At 44.0% G+C, this 15,740-nt stretch overlaps 1 protein-coding gene across 9 annotated transcripts in view; it reads left to right on the forward strand.

Annotated features, from left to right (window-relative positions):
* Positions 1-2,613: 2,613 nt before the first annotated feature.
* The window catches only part of ARMC9 (armadillo repeat containing 9), a 57,498-nt gene continuing 44,371 nt past the window's right edge, over positions 2,614-15,740 (forward strand). For 2 of the 9 annotated variants that reach the window (XM_052686885.1, XM_052686886.1), the window contains exons 1-8: positions 2,731-2,887; positions 4,032-4,157; positions 4,693-4,863; positions 5,755-5,910; positions 8,558-8,650; positions 9,829-9,853; positions 13,855-14,012; positions 15,158-15,256. In XM_052686885.1, the coding sequence (XP_052542845.1) occupies positions 2,837-2,887; positions 4,032-4,157; positions 4,693-4,863; positions 5,755-5,910; positions 8,558-8,650; positions 9,829-9,853; positions 13,855-14,012; positions 15,158-15,256 (879 nt within the window). In that variant the 5' untranslated portion in view covers positions 2,731-2,836. Of the gene's footprint in view, positions 2,888-4,031; positions 4,158-4,692; positions 4,864-5,754; positions 5,911-8,557; positions 8,651-9,828; positions 9,858-13,854; positions 14,013-15,157; positions 15,257-15,740 lie in introns of those variants that run through there. The other 7 variants (XM_052686887.1, XM_052686888.1, XM_052686889.1 and 4 more) reach the window with 5 other exon arrangements.

Here is a 15,740-nt window from a genome sequence, read left to right on the forward strand (position 1 = left end):
GCACGAGAGTTCATGCGTTCATTCATAGTGGAAACCTGCTGCTTGCTCCTCTTCCAGGCTGGGGATTTTGCAATTTGTCCCCGATTGATCAGGTGATTTCTATAACCAGCTGGAAAGCTCACCCCGCTGCCTCCTTCCTGCATCCCATGGCACCAAATCAAAGTGTCTGTTGTGCCTCTCCTAGCCAGGGACTTTGGCTACAGGAAATTACTGGAGAAGGGTTTGCGTATGAATATACTGGCATGGGGCTGACTGCATCCTTCTAGGCTGAGGTGGGGAGAGGTGAAGCTCAGCAGCAGCTACACAAGCCCAGGGAGACAGAGCAGCTTTGTGGTAGTTTGCTGCTGCGGCAAACAGAGAGGTTTTGCAACTCATTGCCTCCCCTTTCCTTGCGGAGGGCCCTTGGGGTCACACTGCTGTGTAAGTCAAATGTGAACAGTGTTTGACCTCGGTCCAAGCTAACCTCAGCCTTGGGCAGTCCTACTAAGACCAGGCCGTGCTCCAAACACAGACAGCAGTAATGTGCCATCCATCCACCAAAAGCTCTAATGACTTCTTATTCATTCTCTAAACGCTCCTTTAAAAGTCTTCATTGAAAATCCAAGCCAGAATCTTTTTCAGCAACTAAAAGCTGAAGTTTGACTCATAAAATAACAGGGTGTCCACGCTTTGAAAAATGTTCTCCTCTTGCCTGGTTTGCTTTTATTTTTAATGCAAGCAGTTGGAGAGGCTGCTGAAAGAAGCCATTTCCTACAAAATCTTCCACCTGGGCACAGGACACAGTGATCTGTTTTTCAATTGGGCAGGAGGTCACCGTCCTGCTCACGGCTGGGCAGCCCGGCCCCAGGAATGCTCAGCAGTGGAAGTATCACCTGTCCCCAGGACGAATGTACACTGCAGAGCTGCTCCATGTCCCAGGCACTGACAGATGTCCCCCCTTGGCCGTGGAGGGCAGTGGGTGCTGCTTTTCAGGTCTGAGGCACAAACGTTGCATCTTCCTGACCTTACACCAGATGCTGGCGCTTTGCAGCACACAAAACCACCCAGCCAACTTGTGTGCTAACTGTCATGCTCAGAATACAGATTTCCCAGCACTTCCTAGCATTTTTCTGGCGCTTTCTAAAAGCATTCCTGTGCTAAGAATTTAGGCAAGACCATAGGAATTTCCCACAGCTTTTTGGAACTTTTTCATGGTTTCTGGGAATATCCCTGTTCATTCTAGGAATTACAGAGAGCCTTGCTGGAATCACAGGCTGGAATCCCAGGTACTTTCTGAACATTTTGGAGTGTTTCCTCGCAATTTCAGCATACTATCATACACCTTTCTAGCACTTTCTAGGCCTTTTCCTGTACTTTCTAAGAAATCTCAGGTGCCTCTTAGGAAACAAGAAGTCACTTCTAAGTATCTAAGCACTTTCTAAAGATTGCAGAACACTTTCTGAACATTTCCCAGTCCTTTCTAGGAATTCTCCCTTGCTTTCTAGAAATTACAGGCTGCTTTCTAGGCACTGCTCAGTGCTTTCTAAGACTTGCATTGTGCTTCCCAGGAGCGTCTTTGATCCAAAAGCCAAGCTGCCAACATTCTCCATAAGCCACAGGGCTACACAGCTTTCTGTCTGCAGCACATAGCATCTACTTTTAGAACAAGCAGAAAAAGACCTACCTATCCTAACTCTGAACATGAATGATACAGTGGCAAACCCTGGAAGCAGAGCGGTCTGTTGAGCTCCAGCCACAGTTCAGATGTTTTTTCAGTGTCTGGAATTCACAGCACAAATAAACCCAGGGTTATGGTTAAACAGAGCGTATTTGGACCACTCAGGCAGAGGAAGGTGTCCCTGCTTCAGCTCAGCCAACACGCTCCCTTTCTGCATCCACAGACCCGGCTGAAACCACTCAGTCCCTCAACCTGGATAACCAGGCTTTGCGGAGGGAAGGCACGGCAGAGGAGTAGATCTGCAGGGCTGCATTTGCCCTGCAGGAGGTATTTCACATCTCATTTCCTTTTCCAAAGAACAGCAGTCGAATTCAGTGTTTTACCCTTGAATGCCAACCCACTGCAGGCAGAAGGGGGAGCAGAGCTATTTGCAGCAGTGCTGAATGGTGATTCCCACGAGTCGAGGATGAGGTGCTGATGCCTGCTTACCCACGGGGACGTGTTTCTGTCATAACTGCTCTCCATCACCTCTCTCTTTCCCAACATTTATCCTACTACGTTGACAATTTTAGATCTGGCAGCAATGTCCAAGGGTTGGGGCTGGGTTGTTTTTTTTCCCGTCTTCAATATAAAATAAAAATCCTTGGATGACTGGCCAAATGCCAGCACCCTGAACCACATTCATACTGGAGTGCAGCGTTGGAAAGTTGGGTTGGGAAACGGTCTCAGGAGAGAGCAGAGTCTCTGAGCCGCCTGGTGACCTCAGCTTTTGTTTCCTGTCAGGCTGATTCAAAGGCTGGGGTTAACGCAGAGCACCGCAGTCTGCGGCTTTTTAAAGACAGACGGTGCCTCGTTGCGCCTGGGGGTGGGGATACGGGGAGGGCGTGTTCACCCAGCAAAGGTGCGGGCACAGGAACACAAAGCTGCACAGGCGACACCAGCACGCCCGCTACATCACCGCCGGCACACCGTTCTGCTGCGAGCATATGCGTCCCGCAGCAGCGAAGCCACCACCCCCGTCACGTGGTCCCACTTTCCGCTTGCGATTGGCTGAGCGCGATCACGTGTTGCAGGAGAAGGGAGGGGCGTGCGGCCGCGGTTGCCACGGCGACCGAGGGAGGCGGCTGTCGGGTAGGCCGCGTCGCGCCGGCGTCGCTGTGTTGGCGGTGCCGCTCAGCGATGGGCGACGTGCTGGCTTACGAGGCCGAGTTACTGGGACTGGTGAGAGAGGTCGGTGCCCTCTTCTGTTCTTCCCTTTTGCTGAAGCGAGCGGGGAGCGAGGCGCTGAAAAGGCGCTCTGCCATCCGGCCGCGTGTTCGCTGCAGCCACCAACGAGGCGGGCAGCTCTGGAGATCCGGGTGGCAGCGCTGCCCCTCGGGTGCTCCCGTCGTCCTGCCCCGAGTGCCCGCGGCGTGTGCCCGTGTGGGCGGATTGGCTGCGGGGCTCCCCAGGCAGCTGCTGTGGAGGGGCGGCCAGGAGCGGCTGCGGCGCTCAGCTTTGTGCGTGCTGTGCGTTGGAGCCGCTTACTTTCTGCCTAACGATTCTACCGAGCAGCAAAATAATTTGAAGCCTAAATCATTTTTGGCTCTCAGTATGCAAATCTAAAAGCAGTTTTAAGGACTTGTTAATATAGCGCCGCTTGTGCTAACAACGCAGGAAGCAAATTATTTCTCTTCCCTGTGGCCATATGCAAGTTGGCGAGATGAAACGCGGCTTCTTGCCTCGTTAACCAGTGCCTGAGGCTCCCGAGGTGGGGAGGTGTGTGATACGGTGCGTGGTGGGGGGAAGGCAGGAGGCTGCCGATCTCTTCTTCAGAACGGTGCTCAGCTGGCCGTTGATTTGGCAATGCGCAGCCTCGGATGCGAGGGGCTGGAAGTGCCTCTGCCGTGTGTGAGTGCTGCTGTGAGGATGAGGATCACGCTTAAAATTCTGTCCCCCGAGGACATTGTTTGCAACAAAGTTGCTGCGTTGTTCATTCAGGCGAGGTGCTGCAACAATGGAATTTGGTTCTTTTTCTTCTTTGAATGACGTTACCGTCTAAATTAGGGAGCATAATTCTTACAAAGTGGCTGTGAGCACTGTTGTAGAATCTGTAGAAGGTAATGTACCTGGGCAGCAGCATTTTCCTAGCATGTGAGACATGGTTCTTAGTTTGTTCTCATGCAGACATTCAGCACTCAGGGTCCGTGCTACCAGAATCACAGAATCACAGAACTGTAGGGGTTGGAAGGGACCTCCAGAGATCATCGAGTCCAACCCCCCTGCCAAAGCAGGTTCCCTACTGAGAAACTTCAGAGGACTTTGGCAATTCGTGAGCCCCTCTTTGAAGCATTAATAATCTAAAAATGACAATTTCTCTGTTTTTATCTCGTAGTATTTGGATTTTGCTGAATTTGAAGAAACGGTGAAGGTATTTGCAAAGGAATGCAAAATAAAAGGGAAGTCACTACCTAAAACAGCAGGTGTTTCCTTGAGAGATTCAAAAGCCATTCCTGTTCAGGTAATGCATCACTTGCACTTATTCTGAGTAACACTCAAACCAGCAAAGTCCACCTAACACTATGTGAATTAATACAACAGTAATGTTATCTGAAGCCTGAACCCATTCTTGTTTATTTTGGAGAAGGCTGCAAGCACTCTTCTTTTAGTGCAGGAAGCGTTGAATTTTCTATTTTGCAGAACTCCAGTACCTGAAGCAGTAGGTTTGCACTATTTCAGCTTTTTTCAGATTGATGTTCTTCAGCAAGGCTGATTTCCAGACACTGTAGGCATTCGTTTTTCTATTATGGTAAAGATGAGTCCCCAGATAGATGCTTGAAAATTCTTTGCTTCGTGTTATGAAGGTTGATTCGTGCTGTTGGAGATATTAGAGACAGCTTGAGAAAGAATATTCAGCTGGTCACTGAGTGGTGGGAGGTTTGGGATAAAGCTTTAATTCAGAATCTTCAGGTGTCACTTAGATTCTTCATTTACTCTGGTTCAAAAATGCATCTCTTCTGTGTTTGTGTTTTGACTGAATGCTTTTTTCTTTTCAGAAAGATCTGCTCAGAGCATTTGACAATGGTGAGCAGAAGGCTTTCTTCCAGCTCTGGGAGGAGCACGTTTCATCTTCAGTCCGGGACGGTGAACCAGTTGCTCAGAAGCTGGAGTTCCATCTTCACGTACATTTTGCCACCTACCTCTTAAAACACTCCGTGGGAAAGCCTGTAAGTTTATTTCACAGTCTGAATTTCAGATTGCTTTTGTTTTACTTGGTCTGTTTGGCTTTGGTTTGGATGAAAATGGGATGCTTCTTAAGAAGTCCCAGGATACAGATCCTGCTTTTGAGTGGCGGCCCGCGTTTTAGTTGAAAGCTGGCCCTGGTTTGTGAAGCAGAGAGATAGAGGTTGGAAGTGTCCTTATCTTGGAGCTCCTGAAATACTTTGACTTGCAAAATCCCAGTGTACAGATACTTTCACACCTCCTACAAATGTAGGATAGGTCTGAATAGGAGAGGAGTATACTTACTGGGGCTGCTGGCTTGAACGTGGCGCCATGGGAGTTCATCATACAGCCTCTGGATCCAAGCTCACTCAGTTTCTCAACAGTAAGTCCACAGATAGCAGAGAGTTCACTGCAAGGCATAATAAAACATACTGGAAGAATTTTATTAATAAGGGTTATCAGTGACTTTGAGAACAACTTCTTGTAATGCGCATCGCTTCTAACAATTTCTCTTCTGAATTTAGTACAAGTCTAATTTTGAAGATCTTGAAACAAATTAATTATATATGGCAAGAAAAAAATTACCCCCTCTTGCTTCTCGTGCTGAATGTGGGTTTTGATTCAGCAATTTCTTCCCTCTGTGTCGTTCCTGACATGATGTGACTGGATCTTTTCAGCTGCAGTTATCACTGAAATGAAGCATGTCTGAAGTCAGGTAGATATCTTCTCTCAGCCTGGAGCATGAAGTGACACTGCTTTATCTGTCAGAAAGTGGGCAGGTATAATGGGCATTCAAAAGGCAATTGTCCCTCTCTCGTTTTGTTATATTTACATGCTTTATAGTGCATTCAGAATGGCAATCTTCTAAATAAATGTGTGGCTTTCTTTCTTAGGACAAAGCTGAACTTGAGGAAAGAATTTCTCATTTTAAAGCATACTTGGAAACAAAAGGAGCTGCCCTGAGCCAGACTACGGAGTTTCTTCCCTTCTATGCGTTGCCTTTTGTTCCCAACCCTATGGTGCATCCTTCATTTAAAGAACTTTTCCAGGTAATTTGTTGAGATGACATTAATGATGTTGCTTTTGTGTTGTTTTTTTTCCCATATGATGACAGATGTTGGATGATGTCTGATTTGGTAATTGCTTTTATTGTTTCTTTTTACTACAGCTGTACAGTAAGAGAACATGTATTTGATGGAGGAAGGGCTGTGAGGGTGCTGTCGAGAACACAGTAAAATCTTAAATGAATTTTCTCTTTGCTGGTGTGCTGGCTTTGTGTCTTTTCCTTTCCACACAGCGCTTATGGGAATCATTACAGAGTAGTTCAGTTCCACTTCCATGCTTTGAGGTTGTTGCCCAGGATACCCCACTATCTGTGTATGGTTTGGTTTCAAAGTGTCATAGCTAGGTATAAGGAAACTAATAGAGTTTCATTCAGCTTCGCTTAATGTGGAAAAGAGAAAGTCAAGTAGCTATTCCCATAACAGAAATTGAGGCTGTGATTCTTTTAATTTAGATAACAAGTCAGTGTTCTCTGAGACGTGCTGGAAAAGTGTCCCTGTGTTCAGTGGCTTCATGACTGCTGCCATAGGCGTTTTTCCTGGTTAATGTTTTTTTGTGTGAATTGTGTTGTAGCCTTTGCCTTTGGCTGTGTCAGGGTTCAGTTCTTAGGCACGCACGCGTGAGGTGAAACGAGTGTGAAAGTTACTGGTTGAGCCTTCAAATGTTTTCACCTCCAGGTGCACTTCTGTAAGGCTCATGGTGACCGACTGCTCCTCTGTTGATGAAGGGGTAACAAAACTCCCTTCCACTGACAGTGCTGTGGGCAGTGTGTAGGGGGGAGGTTACAGATGTGGTTGTAAGGCAGTGGCAGTTCCTGCAGAGGATATTTCACCCGTTCCACCAACTGGTGGCTTGTTTGTGTAGTGACAAATTGTGCTGACTTCTCATCTGTGCAGCAAACAGCTGGTTATGCTGTTGCATTCGAGCTGGGTCAAGAAATTGAACTGCTTTGTTGCAGACGAGCGTGTATATAGAGCTGCCATGTATGTACGTGCACAGACAGGCACTTACCAGTAAAGTAGGTGCAGTGTTTTTGCTGGGTTATGTGCTTATGCCTCACTGCCCCCCCCTCCTCCCCCCTTGGGCAGTTGTGCTAGCTCACCTGGGGAGCTGTGTACAGTGCTGGTGGTGGGAGGGGATGTTCTTAGCCTGTATTTCAGCCATGTGCTTCTTCATGTCAAATCAGAGCCCAAGTGATGCTTGCCTGGGGCTGACTTGGATGTAGCAGCTGATGAGGAGCTCCAGTTTAGCACCAAAAAAGGCATGTACTGCAATTTTCCTTTGGGACTAGCTATAAATAATGAGGTGTGCTGGTTGACCTCAGTGTTGGGCAATGACTGCTCTTTTAATTACACTTAGCAGATTATTTTTTAATACCTAATCTAAGACAGGATCCTCTGGTTTATTCATAGTAACTCAGTATCCATCTCTTAGTCCACAGCCACTCATGTTTTCTTGTGGGAACTGTACAGCTGGCTGTGTGACCGTGTGTTAGTGTGGAAGCACAGGTTGTTCTACATTTGAGAAAGAACAGCAGTGAGTCACTCCTCTACGAAGCAGTGTTCTTATGGCACCTCTCTTCTCAGACATCTCATGCTTTATGTAGCTGGAGTTCCTAACTGTTTGTTTAATATATCTTGAAAAATAATACACACTTCTTTCTGTAACAGACATGGTTCCTTTGGTAATATATGACATCCTGTAGTTTACCAGTGTCTTCTTACTGAATTGGTGACTGCAGCAAGGAAATACTGTATGCTGTCCAGCGTGGTGAAATATGGGCGAGTTGGAGCTGCAAGAACAGCTTGCAATGTATACATATCCAGCAGTAAATTAAGAAGCTCCTGCTACTTGTTGGATTGTACTGCTTTTTTACTTGTTGGATGATACTTCCTTCTCATCTGTTGGCTTTAAATCTGTTTTAAACCGAGCAGAAACCAGCAGAACTAATGGTTTGAAATACAAGAAAAATGTAATTGGTGAATTCTTAGACACGGAATTTTTGTGCCTTATCTTTTGTTTTCCTGCACTTAAGAGTCACTGTGTCAGACAGCATTCCGTTGTGGTTGATGGCTTGGTCTGTCTTTTCATGGGAGTTTTGGTTTTTTTTTTCCCTCCAAATCCATCTTGGAAATGTTGTGCACTGTTCACTGGTGTCACATTGTGATGCTCCCTGTAGTTATGGGCAGGGAGTGAAGTCCCAGATCTAACTGGGAGTAAGTGATGACTTTGTTGCTTTCCTTTTGAGAACAGAAGAATGGGAAGTGGTTCATTTGGTACTTTATTTAAAAATGTGACATTCTTGCTACCTTTTTATCAAGTGCTTATATTTTAAAGGTGCTTCTAGTTGAAAAACAGTTGTTGCGTATGCATATAATACAATGATGCTACATGTTAGATTTAAAGTTGAACTGAAGCTAGGTCATAATTTTAGAGGTCTTGAAATAATATTAAATCCACTTTGCTGTACTTTTAGGGGTAGTTAGCTAACACATTTGCTTCAGTAACAGCAAAGGAAAATCTCACTACAGTGTTAGCTGCCTTGTTTACTAGTGGAAGGTTGATGTGATCCAAGCAGTCCTTTCAGCAAAGTGTACATATTTGGTGAACAGCTGTCATCATTTTTTTTTGAAGGATTCTTGGACGTTGGATTTAAGGACAAGATTGGAAAAGTTCCTGTGTCTGACTCTCAAAGCCAGCCAGACTCCCAGGCTTCTCACTTTATTTGTATCCTTTTGAGAAAATACTTTGAAGATCATTAGAATTACTGTAAAGAGGCAGTGTGATTTATTGGAAGAATATGCTGGAAGATTTATTATGCCATTGCAGAAACATTACAGTTCAATGTCTTTTATGGTAGGAAACATTGTTTATATTCCATATTCAAAAAAACCTTTTTAAAAAAGTTATGTAAGGGCAATACATGGGTGGATAGGAAGCACGTGTTTCTCCTGTGACCATTCTTTGTTTGCATGCATGGAGTACAGGCTATCCCAAACCTGCCTCCTGTCTTTGTGTTCTTAAAGCTCTCAGTCTTTTCCGTTAGCCATTTCAGGGTCTGGCTGAGTGGTTTGCAGGACTTTGCAGAGATTGCTGTTTTACTAAATGAGTTGCATTTCAGACTGTTTTTCTTCCAGTGACACTGTTTGAGCTGTGCTGTCAGACCTAAAGTTGCAGACTGATTAGCTGTGTGACGAGATTACCTTCTCCATTTTTGGTCAGGATAGTGGAGGGTAAGGCAGAGAGAGCTGAACTGGAGTCTTTGTTTCTGGCTTTATTCTTCTCTAGCAGATGAAGTTTAAATCCTCGTTCACGTGCCCCATCCTGAAGCATCACTGAGCTGGAAATGTTATTCCTGTTCCATTCTTGTTTATTCCCCAGGATGAGGAGCAGTAATCAAAACAGTCTGCTTTCACTTCCATATCACAGCTGTTTGTGTGTGTGTGTGACACAGAACAGTTAGAGAAAATTGTCTCTCATTATACCTCTTTATGGAGTAATGGACTGGATCCCAACTGAACCCTGAGTATTTCTTTGGTGTAAAAATTCATCACCTGGCCTACAACATTTGCATATTTCTATGCTTTCTATGATTTCGTATGTAATCAGCAGTTTGACTTTTGATATTTATAGTTAATATGTTTAGTCTGGAGTCACCAGATCTTCAGAGTTGGATGTGTTATGTGTAAAGGCCAGCAAGAAGTCTCTATCTAACAAGGAGTGTTGTGCACCTAAGATTTGTATGTACTTACTGAGTCCTTTATTATTGCTTTTCTACAAAGCATTGTGCTTTGGCTGTTGTCTGGGTCTGTAGGAATCTCTGGTTTGGTTGAGTTTACCAGGAGGTTGGATTTCTTTGTGCAAGAGGAAGTGCCTTTTCCTGAACAGCTCCAACTCATACACAGAAGGAGAATGGACAGTGCAATAAAGGTAAGTGCTGAGATGTGATAAGCATAATACGTATTATTAGGGGCTGTAATAGCAATGGAAAGTAGGCCTACAGTGACAGGGAAGCTTTCAGATGCATGGCAGCAAATCCCTTGAAATCCACACCCGTTTCAGTGCAAGTCTGCTGGAGGTCTGCAGGGCTGAGCACAGGCACGTACTGGGGCTGGGAGAGGCTGAGGATGGGATTTGTGTTTTATATCTGTTCTGTCCTGAAATAAAATGACAGTAAAAACAAGTGACTGCACAAAGTGCATGCCAGCTCTCTGTTTTCAGTTAGAATAAGCTTCCTCAGATTCATTTCCAGCACCTGCTTATGCCTGTCTGCATCTGGTAGACTTTGCAGCTCAGCCGGTTCTCCTGCAGACTGTGAGACCTTCATAGAGCAAGTAGATTTTTGTTCCTCTTCCATTATCCTGTTTAAGCTCTTAGAATAGTACAGCTGGGTGTCTCCTAAGGATCTCTTAATTTAACATCTTAATTTAAGCACGATTCTCTGATGTGTTTTTAGACAAGCTGCTCGTGAACACTTATGTGACTCAGTAATGGGGGGTCCTCTAAAAATGGCATTTCAGAACAAAGTCCCATTAGATGCTGATGGCACTTGAAGTGCCTTTTAAAAATCAATAAACAGAATTTATGTTCCCAAACCAATTCTTTTTTTTTTTTTTCATTCAACTTTCAATGTTCAGTTTATTGGGAGGGATTTGTATGAGCCCAGCTTGTGTTCCTGAAAATTATTCTTCCTATTAGGAAAAGTTTTCCCTCCAGGATTTATTCTTTGTAGGTTGAATTAGAAAGAAAAGGAGGTTCATCTCCCAGAGTGAGGACCAGGTATTTTCTTTAATGTTGTGCTGTAGATTGCATTGGACTTTAATTGAGTAATGAAGAGATCTTTGCAGGTTTTTGTTTTTTGTTTTTTTTTTTTCCCAAAAGTCACTTTTTTTCCCATTGTCATGGAGTTTAATTGAATCCACACGGCCTTAATTGGCAGCTCTGTTGTGTGCCTTAATGTTTGGGTAGGTTTGGAGTTTTTGTAAAGGTTATCTGAGGCTTGTATCGTGTGAAAGTATGGGGTGTGAGAGGTTAGTTCTGCATGATGCTTCTCAGATAGCGTGGGATCTGCAGTGCAGACTCACCACTGGAGAATGTTTGTTTTTTTTCTGTGGAGGAGAAATGCTCAAAATACTGATAGGTAACAGATGAACGGAGAGCACTATGGTGAAAATGCCTTTAGTGAATAGTTGCCAGTCATTAATCTCGTGCTGAAGCTCTTCAAGTAAGGGTGGGATGGTGCAGATTGTTTGGAGGGCGTCCTGGAGAGTTTTGTGTGTGCACCTTTCCTGTTCAACCTGCTGCATCTCTGGCTCTTTGCCTTTTTGCTACAAAACCCTATAATAGCTTTATGACTTCCAAGGCTGCTCATGTGGCAGTTGTGCTGAGCTTACAGCTCACCTTGATGCTTTCAGTTCAGGTAGAGAACTGCAGAAAGCCTGACACCTAACGAGAGCTTCAGGCTTTCTGTGCATCCTTTGGGATGGAGGGAATAGAGGGAAGGAAGGGTTTGGAAAGTGCTCAGCTACTGTCCCCTCTATTCCCTCGTTACAAATCTGTGTGTGAGTTCACAGCTGATCTTCCACCATTCGGGGGGAAGTGGAGAATGGTGGAAGTGTGTGGCACAACGTGCCTCTATCAGGATTTACTGTATGCCAAACGACTGCCAACAAGGAAACAGGGCTGTTCCAGATATCGATTGTAATTTCTACAGAAAGGAGGTGAGCTGCTAGGAGTCGAGGCAGCTCCTGCCTCTCCCTGGGGCAAAATATCCTGTGTCAGACACCAGGGCACCTCAGCTGGCAGCAGCTGCAGGGCACTGAAGTTCCGCTCTTTACTGCGAGCTCCACTGCATTGCATATGGAGCTCAGCTTGGGCAGAGTCTGCTTCTAGCAAAGGCTGTGAGGATAGGCAGATATTAGAGAGATGGGGAGAGCGAGCACAAGTTCAGGAAGCATGTTTGAGGTGTAGGTGAATTGTCATGGGGAATAACAATCAGTGTCTGGCTTTGAGAGAAAAGCTTGTAGAATTATGTGTGTAACGCCTTGGTTACTCGTAGGATCTGGAGTCATGACATTAAAAAGACTTGGCAAATGAACAGACATGATTACATGCAAGTCAAGAAAACAGGTAGAAACATGCAGAAGTTCAGAAGATGCCTAATCTTCATTTGGCTCAAGTCAGTAGCTTTTCTGTGTGCTGTACCTTCCTACACCAGGAAGTCAGTCAGTCATCTGCCCTTTATTGGCCTCCCTTTCCTCTTGCGTATAAATAGTGGTTATGGTAGGTCTTAGGTCTGAACCTTTCTTTATTCCTCTCTAAGCTTAGCTTATGATAAGTTGGCAGTAGAAAGCATTCATCTGTATTCAGAGAGAGCGAAAAAAAGAAGGCAAATGTTGTGTGACTCTGTGCCTCCTGTTACAAGTGCAGTTTGATCCTTGCTGCAAGGTCACTTAGATGGACAGGGGCTTTTGCATTCAGAGGTGACTCTGAGAAGCACCTTTCCTATTCTGACTCAGGTTGTGATGATTTCATATTTTAAGCTAGCAAGTAGGTATTGTTTTTTACCTAGACTGTTAGCTTGCTATGCTGGCATTGATTATGGGAATACGATGGGAGTGCAGGGGGAGAAAATGGGGCAACATAGCTGCAGGAAGAGCTGGACCTGTCTGCACGTGGGTCAGTTGCATGTCCACAGTGAAAGCTTCCTGCATCGTTAGTAAGAGAAGCTTTCATGAAATACTTTGCCTTTTTTAGTAAAATTACTGTTTGAGAAGATAGTGATGTAAAAAATGCAAGATGTGTCATGACTTTTGATTCCTCTCTTCGACCGCCTTTTCTCAGTGAAGGCCCCTGTTTACAATTGATAATCCCTGGATTTAACAGACCAGGGGTATGTTGGACCTGGTTCTTAACATTTGTGAGTTATACTGAGTTTAGTGTATGTAGTTATAGTCCCTGTGGTTGAAAGACAGATTTTCGTCGCTGGAAATTCTCCATATGAAAAGTAAGAAAACGTACATTCTCTGTATTCCGTGCATTATTTTAAGACTAAATTTATAGCAAGCTTTTTAGTTTATTAATGCGCTGTTTTTTCTCTAAAAGATCCCATTGGAAAGATCATCTTGCTTAATTTTCTGAGGGTAAAGATAAGCTGTTCTGCCATCTATTGATTTTCATATAGATGGGATAAAAGCAGCTTATTTCTGAAACCCTAACAATCCAGAAGACAAGATTTTGAAGCAATTTCCAACATCACAATTCATAAAGCTATCTAATGATGTATCTTTTTCATTTATAGTGTGAGTCTTGTGGGCAGTTCTATCTGAGCAGTGTTTTTGGCAGTTTTGTCTCCTAAATCCATACTGCAGTCCCTTGCAACTCTACTTTCTGTAGAGTTACTTAGCAGATATTTGTACATAATTCGTATATCTCTGCCTTCAGAATAGCTTGATTATCATAATAGAAGGCAGCTTGAGAAGGCTCTGCAAGATAGCCACGGTGCTGATCCACCACTCTGCATTCCTCCCTCTGCTGATGATTGCCATCTGTGTGCCAGCCACTGTGGAACAAAGCAGAGGTTTGTGCCTGAGTTCAGAGAGCAGGGGGCCGTGCTGTTTGCAGACTGCTATTTCTCCACAGCTTGTTTGTCGTAGCTGCAAGATATTCAGCTTAGTGCTTTGTTTTTAAACACAGAGCATTAACTGTGCTGTGGAACTCTACACTGCTGTAGGATTCTTCAGGTGAAGATCCCAAAGTTTTCTATATGCATCAGTTATGTTTCTCAGCAGTTCTGTGCTACAGGAAGGTTTGCCCTTTATCTTTACAGGAAGAATGATTCAGAGCCAAGAAGAGAAAATAGTTCTCTTCAGAGCACTAAATAAAAATGCTTCTGGGTTCTTTTGCTTTCATTTTTATTATTATTTTGACAGAAACATTGCAACATCTCCATCAACAACTAGTGGAGTCAGAGCACAGGACCATGACCTACCTGAAGAGGTTTAACAAAATGCAAGCAGACTACCATAATCTCATTGGAGTCACTGCAGAGCTTGTGGATTCCTTGGAGGCCACAGTCAATGGCAAAATGGTGAGAGCTGACTCGGATGTCTATTTGCTTCACTGCTAAGCTGAACTTGTTAATTTAATTTAATTGGTAAAGTGAATGGACGTGAGAGGTGAAAGGGTTACTCAGTGTACCACATGGGCACACATGTATGTGACTGGAGGAGTTACGGCTTTCTTTTGGGTATTTTTTCATACAAAGATGATTTTATGCTTCATCTTTTGTGCAAGAATACCTCTGTGCTTGAAGTTCAGTGTAACCTGTGGAGGATTCTTGTGGCAGACATTGAGGAGGATTCTTGGGACAGCCTCTAGGTGCTTTCAAGGGAGCTGTGAGTTGTTAACAGGAAGAATGGTCTTGAAGTTCCTGTGCTGCTTGCTGCCATGTCTCTATGTACTTCCTCTCATCAACTGATGGTGTTGTTCGATCCTTCCCAAATGTGTCCAGCTGATGGTGCTCTTTCGTTATATTCTTGGTTTCTGTCACTTCTGAGTCCAGAGTGGAGCTGAACACTGAGTAGAATAATGCTGAAATGACAGCATTATGAATTTGAAGGGTTTTATTTTCTTGCTGTATGTCTATGAATATCAGAAGTGTCTCAATTTCCTTTCCTACAATCTCTCCCATGTGTTTTGGACAGCAAATAACTGTTCTGCAGTTAAGCAGTTATCCAGTGGTATAGATTTACCAAAACAAAAAACCTAAACCCTCTGAGGTGCAGTACAGAACTTTGCTTCATAGTGAAACATAACTCATGTTTATTTCCTCTTCTGTACAACTGTGACTGCTCTGTAGATAGGTAACATTTCAATAGATTGTTGCTTATGTGAAAAATGGAAAGGTGTTTCTTACTACTGGAGAACTCACCTCTTGATTGAGGAGAACTTATATGCAAGCACCGATGCCACAAATTTAGTTTTTCTCTAAATTCTGAAAGTGCTTAATGCAAGTTCTGGAAGGCCTAACTTATTTCCCAATGAAGAGAGTTTACAGTTCTCTTAATTTCTGAACCAAACAGTAGTTCCAGTACGTACCTTGCTCTTGCACTGATGAGTCTTGAATATGTGATTTCTAGCCTTCAAAAAAATCTCTGTTACACAAAGACTTGTCTGGTAGCAAGTGTAAGTTTTATAAGATCTTGTTCTCTTATTGTGTTTCCTGATTTGTAGATCACACCAGAATATCTTCAAAGTGTTTGTGTTCGCCTGTTTAGCAATCAGATGAGACAAAGTGCAGCACAAAGTATTGACTTTACAAGGCCTGGAACGGTAAGTGGTGGAGTTTACTGGGCTTTTGTGGTTGGCTTGTGTTGTGTTTTTGGCTTTTTTTCCCCCACGCTGCTTAGGTACCACTGGGGGGGAAACATCCAATGCATATTTGAACACATATTTGAGTTAATTATGGGATTACATATTTGAGTTAATGAAAGGTGAAGCATAACGTGTTCAATTGGTGTAAAAATTTGGCATAAGATTTTGTTGATCTTACATGCTGGTGAATGACTGTTATGCAGCCACAGGTGTGTAGGTATGATGAATTCTGTTATGATAGCACAGTGGACTGTGTACTAAAGATGCTAACAGAATGTTTAAAAAAATAAACTGATGTCCTAAGCGTGGTTTGATGGCACATCGTATGCAGTTTTAATTTAGTGAAGAAGTGGTATTTCTCAGCTCTGGACATGTACTTCCTTCTGCTGTGAGGGACTCTCCTAAAACCCCAGAGCAAATTGGGATTGCCATCCAAAGAAAG

This window comes from Tympanuchus pallidicinctus, unplaced genomic scaffold, assembly GCF_026119805.1.
Source record: "Tympanuchus pallidicinctus isolate F22 unplaced genomic scaffold, pur_lepc_1.0 scaffold22, whole genome shotgun sequence".
Classification (NCBI taxonomy): Eukaryota; Metazoa; Chordata; class Aves; order Galliformes; family Phasianidae; genus Tympanuchus; species Tympanuchus pallidicinctus.